The sequence below is a fragment of the Myotis brandtii genome, unplaced genomic scaffold (genome assembly GCF_000412655.1).
Source record: "Myotis brandtii unplaced genomic scaffold, ASM41265v1 scaffold668, whole genome shotgun sequence".
Lineage (NCBI taxonomy): Eukaryota > Metazoa > Chordata > Mammalia > Chiroptera > Vespertilionidae > Myotis > Myotis brandtii.
In genome coordinates, this window is record NW_005370597.1 from 3,146,550 (window position 1) to 3,157,277 (window position 10,728).

Genomic DNA, 10,728 nt, shown 5'->3' on the forward strand with positions numbered 1-10,728 from the left:
GGCGGCCGACCAGGCGCAGGCCGACCCGCTGACCGTGTACCTGGTCATCGCGTTGGCGTCGGTGTCGTCGCTGTTCCTGTTCTCGGTGCTGGCGTTCATCGCGGTGCGGCTGTGCAGGCGGAGCAGGGCCGCCTGGGTGGGTGGCTGCTCGGTGCCTGAGGGCCACTTTCCGGGCCACCTGGTGGACGTCAGCGGCACAGGAACCCTGTCCCAGAGCTACCAGTATGAGGTGTGTCTGACGGGAGGCTCTGGATCAAATGAGTTCAAATTCTTGAAGCCAATTATTCCCAACCTTCCGCCCCAAGGCGCTATCAAAGAAACAGAGGGAAACACGACCTTCCGAAACAACCTCGGATTCAATTAGGAATCTCATCATGATGCAGTGTCTTTTGTAACATCTTTAATTTCTCCAGATACAGAGTTTGAGAGCGTCATGGACAAAAATCCCACCTTGGAGTATAGCCTGAATTTCCCTTTTGTAACATGTTTGTCCATTGGACTTTATTTTGTCCAATTTTGGAAAACTCAAATCTAGACCCTTGCATTTGCATAATGCCATTTCAAATCCCCACCCCACATGCTGGTGATTTTCTTGTAATGTTTGTTCCTCTTCCTGGCATTTGTTGCGATTAACTGTCTTAATAAAATGAAATATTAATTGTATTCAGTGTTTCACCAAACTCTAAGTATATTTGATGCTTAATAGCAAAAATTAAAAAAGTGTTTTTACATGGTTTTTGAATTTTATTTTGAAAGAAAAATATGTATTTGATAAATATGTGAGAAAACATGATGAAAGCAACAATTTTCTATATACTCTTCCTTTCTGGCTCTTACCTCACTGACAAACTTTTTTAAACAAAAATTTTTATGGAATTGTAATGTACACACAGAAAAGTGAACAAATCGTTAATTTCAGCTCAATGTATTTTCAGGTAGTGAGCATACTTAGTATCAGCATCTTGATGAAGAAATGAAACATTATTAGCATCCCAGATGCCACACAAATGATCCCTTAAGATTACTACCAGTTCAAGTATAACATATATCCTGACTTCCAATGAGCGTGTAGTTTAGTTTTGCCTGTTTAAAATTTTTTAATGAAATAGTAGAGTATATTCTCTTTTGTGTTTTGCTTCTTTCACTCAATATTATGTTTATGACATTTATTAATGATATTGCTTTTAATTTTAGTTTTTTATTCTCATTTCTGTATAGTATTCCAGTGTATGAATATTTTATGACTTATTACCCACTCTACTGTATGTAGATATTTGGGTTGGTTCAAGGTTTGGCTGTTTGAATAATACTGCTCTGAACATTCTTTTACATATCTTTTGGCGAATATATATGTGCATTCTGTTGGTTATATACATAGGGGTAAAATTGCCACTCATTTAGTAAGTAGATGTTCACTTTTAGTAGATATTTCCAAATAGTTTTCCAATGTGTTGTTCAGTTTACACTGTTAACAGCAGTGTTTGGATGTACCAGATCCTCTACATTTTTATCAACACCTAGTATTGTCTGTTTTTCTTTTTATCCCATTTTAAACCTTTTATTTGCTAGCTCTTTTTATATTGACTTTCTTATCACTAAAGAATATGGCTGTAACCTTTTCATAAATATTAAATAATTAATTTCCTGCTATTATTGTTTAGTACCTAGAACACTTAAACTTCTCTCATCCATCCTTCACATAGCTATATCACTATTTTCCCTTACTTCTCTGCACAAACTGAAACCTCCATTTCTTATTCCACTAGCTATAGTTTCTTCTAATTTGCTATATGAGAGAAAATAATAGAATTATTATTGTTTCTGTTAACTGTTTCTCACTTACACTTTCAAACCTCTTTCAAATGGATCTTTACTTCTATATAGTCAAGGTTGCTGTTCTATGTATTTTCTGCTTTCGTAGGATAGGGCAGTTTGCACCCAAGTTTCTGTCTGAGTGGAAGTTGTGACAAGGTGTTCTGTGTGAATCAGTTCAGGGCCAGGTTTATAAAATAACAGATTTTACTTTAGGGTGCATTGTAATAAATAGGCAGGGAGCTCTTCAGCACTTGGCCCTTCAAATGACAAAAGATTTTATGCTGGGATTCCAAGATTCACTAAATATCTTAGTGCTCTCCAGAAACCTCCTTTTATTTCTTTAGAAATGAGCCTTATAGTTTTTAAAAGTAGGTCATGAGGGGAAATAACAATTATTAAAAATTGTGTTATATATATTGAATTATTATTGTTATGTACTGTCTATATACTTGGCTGTTTTCTAAATTATTTACACATATCTCGCTTAATCCTCAAAATAATGGTACAATTGACATCCCTATTTTAGAGATGGACAAAGTAGGACATAAAGAGTTAAAGTAGCCCCAACCAGTTTGGCTCAGTGGATAGAGCATTGGCCTGTAGACTGAAGGGTCTCAGGTTCGATTCCAGTCAAGGCATGTACCTTGGTTGTGGGCACATGCAGGAGGCAACTGATCAATGTTTCTCTCTCATCGATGTTTTTAACTCTCTATCCCTCTCCCTTCCTCTCTGTAAAAAAAAAATCAATAAAATATATATTTTTTAAAAAAGAGTTAAAGTAAACTGCCTAGATTACTTTAGTAAGTGGTGGAATCAGGATTTTAAACCAGGCATCCTGACTCCAGATACATTGCTTTTTTGTTTTTGCTTTCTCTAGTTTTAATCTATTAAACATTCAAAAAGTGTACAGAGTGTATATGTGCGATTTAAAATAAAAATAATAAAATGTTCACCCATGTACCTATCACCCAGTTTAAGAATGAGAACAATGCAAAGACATTGGAAATCCCTGTGTGCTCCATCATTAAATCTTTTATCCTCATGAAAATCAACACTTATCCTGAATCTTTAATTAATTATTTGTTATTTTTTTACAGTTGCAGCAGATATGCATATATCCTTAAGTGTTATATTCTTTAGCTTTGTCTGTTTTTGCAATTTACATAAGTAGATTAATGTAGAATGGATCATCTGTGGGCTTACTTATTTTTGTCACTAGGTTTGAATTCATCCATGTTAATGTAGTTCATTCATTAGAGTGCTCTATAGTATTCCACTGTATACATCTTTACCTTTACATTCATTTTACTGTTGACCAACTTTGGGGTTGCTCTAAGAGTTTTGTTACCATGAAGAATGCTGTTATAAGCATTATGGAATATATCTCATGCACTTGGGCAAGAGTTATTTTGGGGTAAATGCACATCTAGGAAGGTACTATCTGGGTTATATCAAGAACTGGAAAGATATACAAGTGAATGAAATAGTTAATAGATGCCAGCACCAAAAAGACAGAGTGTTAGAATTATCTACAAAGATTTTTAGATGGACTTCAAAATATGCTTCATGCAATTACAAATATGCTTGAAACATGAAAAATTGAGAGTTTCAGCAAAGAAATGTAAAGTGCAGCAAAGAAATAAAAGATAAAAAGAAATGCCAATGGATATTTTACAAATTAAAAATACAATGAAATAAAAAACTCAGTTGGTGAGTTCAATAATAGAATAGAATGAACAAACAAAAATCAGTGAACTAGAAGACAGAAAAATAAAAATTACTCAATCTGAACAGTAGAGAAAAAATGGACCATAAAAAGATAACAGAGCCTCAGGGACCTATGGGACAATAACAAAAGATCTAACATTTTGTCATTGGAATCCCAGAAGGAAAGGAGAACACTTCTTAAATTGGGCAAAAGACACAGACCCAAAGATTCAAGAAGCCTAAGAAATTCAAAACAAGATAAACCATAAAAATCCACACCAAAAGACATCATTGTTAAATTTCTGAAAACTAAAGAGAAGGAAAAATCTTGAAAGCAGTGATAAAGAAAACTGACACATTACCCATAGGACAATAATAATTTGAATGACAGTAAATTTCTCATTAGAAGCCATGGAGGTCAGAGGGACGTGACACAATACTTTTAAAGTGCTGAAAAAAATAACTGTTAACCCAGGAGCCTATATCCAGTAAAATATCTTTCATGAAGAGAAAATGTTGCCTGTAGACCTACCATAAAAGAATGGATAAATGAAGTTCTCCAAAGAGATAGAAATCCGTTTTACATGGAACATTAGCTCAGCTAGAGAGGCTCAGTTGGTTAAGTTTCATCCTGTGTACCCTGGTGCATCCTGTGCATACCTGGGTTGCGGGTTCTGTCCAGGGTACTTATGGGAGGCAACCAACCAATCGGGTTCTGTCCAGGGTACTTATGGGAGGCAACCAATCAATGTTTCTCTCTCTCTCCTTCTTTATTCCTCTCTCTCTAATAAAATATATTAAAAATGAAATAAAACATCAGGAAAAAAGTAAAAACATAGTAAACAAAAATATGGGTCAATGTAATAGGCTTTCCTTTCCCTCTTGGGTTTTCTAAATTATGTTTGATGGTTGAATCCAAAATTATAACACTGTCTGATATAGTTCTAAATGTAGGTTGAAGAAATATTTACTTATATATTATAAAAGTTGTAAAGGGAGATAAATTTTCCACCCTTCTCATGAACTGGTAAAATGACAACACCAGTAAACTGTGATGAGTTATGTATGGAGCAACCACTATAAAAACTACACAAAGTGAAACATTCAAAACCACTATAGAGAAATCAAAATAGAATTCTAAAAATTATTCTAATAACCCATAAGAAATCAATCAGGAAAAAAGAAAACAGAGAAACAAACAAACAAAAAAACCCAGAGAGAACAAATAGAAAACAAAGAATAAAATGGCAAACTTAATCTCTAACATCAGTAGTTACATTAAAGGTACATGGTTTGAACACACCAATTAAAACAAAAAGATAGACAATATGGGTTTTAAAAAATGATCAACTATATGCTGCCTACAGGAAACTTCACTTCAAATATAATGATATAGGCAGATTGAAAGTAATAAGGTGGAAAATATATTCCACAAATATAAAAAAATAAAGTAAGAGTGGCCATATTAATGTCACAAAGTAGATGTTAGAGCAAGGAAAGTGACCAGACACAGAATGGAACATTATATAATGATAAAATAAGGAGACATAGCAATCCTTAATATGCATACACTGAACAACAGAGTTGCAAAATATGTGAAGCTAAAACTGATAGAACTTGGACAAATCAACAATTAAAGTTGGAGACTTCAATAGTCTCTCAACAAATGATAGAACTAGACAGAAAAATCAGAAAGGATACAGAAGAACTCAACAACACAGGATCTAATCTATATTTCTAGAACATGTAGCCAATGCCAAAATACACATTCTTTTCAAATGTGCTCACATAATATATACAGGATAGAACATATAAACAAGGCCATAACACAAACTTAAACCAATTTTAAATAATTGAAATCATACAGTGTGTGTTATCCAACCATAATGGCACCAAACTAAAAATCAATAATGAAAAAATAATAGGAAAAATTTCAAATACTTGGAAACTAAACAACAGACTTCTAACTAACCCATGGATCAAAACGAAGTCTCCAGTGAAATAAAAATACTTTGAACTGAATTGGAAATGAAAAGACAACATATCAAAATTTACAAGACACAGCTAAAGCAATTCAGAGAGGGAAATTTATAGTACTAAGTGCATATATTTGAAAAGAAGAGAAGTCTCAAATGAATCATGTAAGCTCTCACTTCTAGAATATAGAAAAGGAAGAGGAAAATAAACCAACAGAAGCAGCAGGAAGGAAATAATGAAAATAATAGAAGAAATCAATGACATTCAAAAACAATAATGGAGAACATCAATGAAATAAAAAGCTGGTTCTCTGAAAAAAATCAACAAAATTGACAAACTGACAAAAGTCTAACAAAACTGACAAAAGTCTTCCTTCCCAACCATTTCAGACTTCAGATGTGTTTAGCATCAAATCCTTCCTATATTCAAAACTTTCTGCAGCATGTCTCCCGTTGAGAGGTTTCTTTAAGAAAATATTTCTATATTTTCTCTGAATTATTGTTTTTCCTGCATATAACTAAATTAAAAAAATTTTAAAGAGATTCAATTCATCCTTGAAAGTTAGCCTTTATCTTTCACTTTAACTAACTTGAAGAATTTTTAAATGTTTTATAGAATGAAAGGAAAGCAAATACATCTAGCATAAAAATGGAAATCAACTTGATTAGTTATGTAATAACTATAAGCTAACTGAATAAAATTATGTTTAATATATTTTACAATGTTTCATTGGTTAAAGTACTATTCAACACACTGGTAATAATCCAGGTGAATTAATCTTGAAACTATTTGTCACTTCACATTAGCATATGTGAGCATAAAAAGCATGGGGCATAGTGCTTTTTTACATTGTTTGTCTTCCATCTTGTATCCAGAAGAGACCAAGTTTTGCCACCTAATTATTAAAAGTAAGCTGGGAAATATGTTTAAGATTATTCCCGATGAATGCTGAAAGTGTTCTATATCTTGAAAGAGGTGTGGGTTGTATGGATGGATCCATTTGTTAATGCTACCATTAAGATTAGTGCATTTCAATTTGTGTGAACATCACCTTAAGAAAAGAACTATGCAAAAGTAAACATTGGAGGGATATGTATAAATGAAAAAGACAGCATGTTGTGAAGCTGGGTGATAAGTAGATGGAAGTTTATGATTCTTTACAGTTGTTGGCTTACTTCATCAGTTTATTTTGTATTGATATCCTCAGGGAAGTCTATTCCCAGTAACATTTACCAAGTGAACCATGGATGCCGGTCACAGTGATCCTATTTTATCCTTCTAGGTAGAAACAGATGCTTTTCAACTACAAAGTTATTTAATCTGCACAGAGTCTAGATTTTATTTAGCTTTATTTATTTTACCTAGAGGTGAAATATTTTGAAAAATATCCTCATTTAAAATCTCCCATCATTTTGGCTCTCACCTAAAGTGGATTTTGCTGGACAATTGATTTCACCTCTCAATAAATATGAAATCCATCTGAAATGAATTATATTTGGTGTATTTGTGTTCTTATATATGCACTGACCGGTCACATTTAATGCATTTTTAGGATATTTAGAGATACATTTTCCTAAACTGGTGAGATATGAACAGATATAGCCAGAATGAATTATCATTGATTTCCATGGTTTCCACTCAAATATTCACCTTTCACATTACCTTGGTCCCATGGTCGACAAACTGCGGCTCGCGAGCCACATGCGGCTCTTTGGCCCCTTGAGTGTGGTTCTTCCTAAGCCTTAGGAGCACCCTAACCATGGATCTGGTCACAGTGATCCTATTTTATCCTTCTAGGTAGAAACAGATGCTTTTCAACTACAAAGTTATTTAATCTGCACAGAGTTTAGATTTTATTTAGCTTTATTTATTTTTCCTAGAAGTGAAATATTTTGAAAAATATCCTCATTTTAAATCTCCCATCATTTTGGCTCTCACCTGAAGTGGATTTTTGCTGGAACTCAATTGATTTCACCTCTCAATAAATATGAAATCAATCTGAAATGAGTTATATTTGGTGTATTTGTGTTCTTATACGTGCACTGACCCATTTCATGCATTTTTAGAATATTTAGAGATACATTTTCCTAAACTGGTGAGATATGAATGGATATAGCCAGGATGAATTATCATTGATTTCCATGGTTTCCACTCAAATATTATTCACCTTTCACACTACCTTAGTTGGTCTATAATTAAAGGATCTAGTATCATTTTTGTTGTGAGAGGATGGTAGAAGTGAGTCTTAAATATTTGTTTTCTGCATTGCATTATGTTCTTACAACAGGGTAATATATATGGATCTTGATTAATTAATATAGGAGGAGACTTTGATTTAAAAAGTTACAGTAAAATGAACAAGTCTAATATAATCATGACCAAAACTCTACCCACACAAAAATAAAGTGGAATCCTAAAATGCTTACTTATGACAAATACTTGATGGCTCCTAGTTCTTCTTTGAAATCATTTAACTGATAAGATATTTCCATGGTAAGTATTCCTTGGCTTCAGTTTTCCTCCCACTAGTCTGATTATTCCCTTTATTGGGCAGGTGTAACCACAAAACAAAATAAGTCTGTTGTCACTTTGTAAGTCATGTAATTTAGAGAAGTGATTGCTTATTTTACCATCAGTGTTGCTAACCAACTTTTCACTTTTGTATGGCTTGCTGATGTGTTTGTTGGGACCATTGCACAGTGTATTTCTTGTGTTCACAAATTACATTGTTCATCAGAGATAAATTGCACTGCTAAAAGAATAAAAGTTGATCACAAAAAATTTACATTTCCGGAGGGAGTAATTCTCAATTAAACCTTAGTGTGCATGAAAATCACTTGAGAAAAACTGAAGTGCAGATTTCCATGAACACCAACAGAGAATTTGATTCAAGATTCCGAGAGGAGCCCAGAATTAACTCGGGGGGAGGGGGGATCCTAAGACTCCCAGGTAATTCTTTATGCGAGTGGTTCACACACTCCTGTTTGAGAAACATCGACTGGACCTAAAAGTCTTTATAAGCATCAGAGATAAATTGCACTGCTAAAGAATAAAAGTTGATCACAAAAAATTTACATTTCCTGAGGGAGTAATTCTCAATTAAACCTTAGTGTGCGTGAAAATCACTTGAGAAAAACTGAAGTGCAGATTTCCATGAGCACCAACAGAGAATTTGATTCAAGATTCCGAGAGGAGCCCAGAATTAACTCTGGGGGGGGGGGGATCCTAAGACTCCCAGGTAATTCTTTATGCGAGTGGTTCACACACTCCTGTTTGAGAAACATCGACTGGACCTAAAAGTCTTTATAATGCTCAGATTTTGGAAATTGAGTAGAGAGGCAAGCACCGCATGAAGTTATTAATTTGAACGCGTGGTGGCAGTACAGGCTAAGAGACTAAATCTAAGCTCTGCAGATCCGGTGGACGCCATTTCACGGAGAAACCCAAGAAAAAATACTGAACACATTTAAGCTAAAGCCAAAATAGACGTGTACGGGAAGGCAGTCATCGCCAGAGAAGTTAAAAGAACGAATTTGAAACTCTTTAGCAAAGCCGTTTTGGAGGGTCGACGGTGGATGTGGTGATTGGGAGCGAAAAAGGATTTTTCCTCTGAAATCAGGCATAACAATAGAAATGGCACAGACAAAAGGACTTCGCAAGAAAAGGCAAGTGGTAACCTTCATTATATTGATGCTTTTGTGGGAGGCGGGTTCAGAATCTATACAATATTCTGTATTGGAGGAGACAGAGAGTGGCACATTTGTGGCCAACTTGACCAAGGACCTGGGACTCAGGAGGGGAGAGCTGGCTGCGCGGGGAGCACGGGTTGTTTTCAAGGGGAACAGACAGCATTTGCAACTTGACCCACAGACCTATGATTTGCTGCTAAATGAAAAACTGGACCGGGAGGAGCTGTGCGGCGCCACTGAGCCGTGTTTGCTACCCTTCCAGGTGTTACTGGAAAATCCCCTGCAGTTTTTCCAGGCTGCCTTGCAAGTGGGAGATATAAATGACCACGCCCCGGAGTTCCCGGCCAGAGATATGCTCCTAAAAATATCAGAAATCACTGCGCCTGGAAAGATATTTCCTTTGAAAATGGCACAGGATTTAGACGTGGGTAGCAACAGCCTTCAGAGCTACACAATCAGCTCCAATTCTCACTTCCGCGTTCTCACCCGCAATCGCAGCGACGGCAGGAAGTTCCCGGTGCTGGTGCTGGACAAAGCGCTGGACCGTGAGGAGCAGCCTGAGCTCAGGCTAACCCTCACCGCGCTGGATGGGGGGTCTCCGCCCCGGTCAGGGACCATAGAGATTCAGATCTGGGTCTTGGACAGCAATGACAACGCCCCAGAGTTCGCTCAGGAACTCTATGAGGCGCAAGTCCCTGAAAACAGCTCCCTGGGCTCTCTGGTTATCACCGTCTCAGCGAGAGATTTAGATGCAGGATCCTTTGGAGAGGTATCCTATGCCCTACTTCAAACCGACGACGTTGACCAGCCCTTCGAAATAAACGCAATCACAGGCGAAATTCGACTGAGAAAGACATTGGATTTTGAAGAATTTCAATCTTATCACATGGACGTTGAGGCCACAGATGGCGGGGGACTATCAGGAAAATGTTCCATAGTCATCAAGGTTCTGGACGTGAATGACAATGCCCCTGAATTGGCCATGTCGTCGCTCAGCAGCGCCATCCCTGAAAACCTGCCAGAGACGATAGTGGCAGTTTTCAGTGTATCAGATGCAGATTCTGGACATAATCAACAGGTTATTTGTTCTATAGACGATAATCTCCCCTTTCTTCTAAGACCGTCGGCGGAGAATTTCTACACCTTGGTAACAGAAGGAGCGCTGGACAGAGAGAGTCAGGCCGAGTACAACATCACCATCACCGTCACCGACATGGGGACCCCCAGGCTGAAAACCCAGCACAACATCACCCTGCTGGTCTCCGACGTCAACGACAACGCCCCCGCCTTCACCCAAACCTCCTACACCCTGTTCCTCCGCGAGAACAACAGCCCCGCCCTGCACATCGGCAGCGTCAGCGCCACAGACAGAGACGCGGGCGCCAACGCCCAGCTCACCTACTCGCTGCTGCCGCCCCACGACCCGCAGCTGCCCCTGGCCTCGCTGGTGTCCATCAACGCGGACAACGGCCACCTGTTCGCCCTGAGGGCGCTGGACTTCGAGGCGCTGCAGGCGTTCGAGTTCCGCGTGGGCGCCACG

At 37.2% G+C, this 10,728-nt stretch overlaps 2 protein-coding genes across 2 annotated transcripts in view; both read left to right on the plus strand.

The window, feature by feature from the left end:
* Positions 1-663, plus strand: part of LOC102244190 (protocadherin beta-5) — a 2,947-nt gene extending 2,284 nt beyond the window's left edge. Inside the window, exon 2 of the mRNA XM_005881134.2 lies at positions 2-663. Within this exon, the coding sequence (XP_005881196.1) occupies positions 2-364 (363 nt within the window). The 3' untranslated portion in view covers positions 365-663. The remainder of the gene's footprint in view (position 1) is intronic.
* Positions 664-8,872: 8,209 nt separating this feature from the next.
* Positions 8,873-10,728, plus strand: part of LOC102244488 (protocadherin beta-6) — a 4,455-nt gene continuing 2,599 nt past the window's right edge. The window contains 1 exon segment of the mRNA XM_005881135.2: positions 8,873-10,722. Coding sequence (XP_005881197.2) covers positions 9,133-10,722 — 1,590 coding nt within the window. The 5' untranslated portion in view covers positions 8,873-9,132.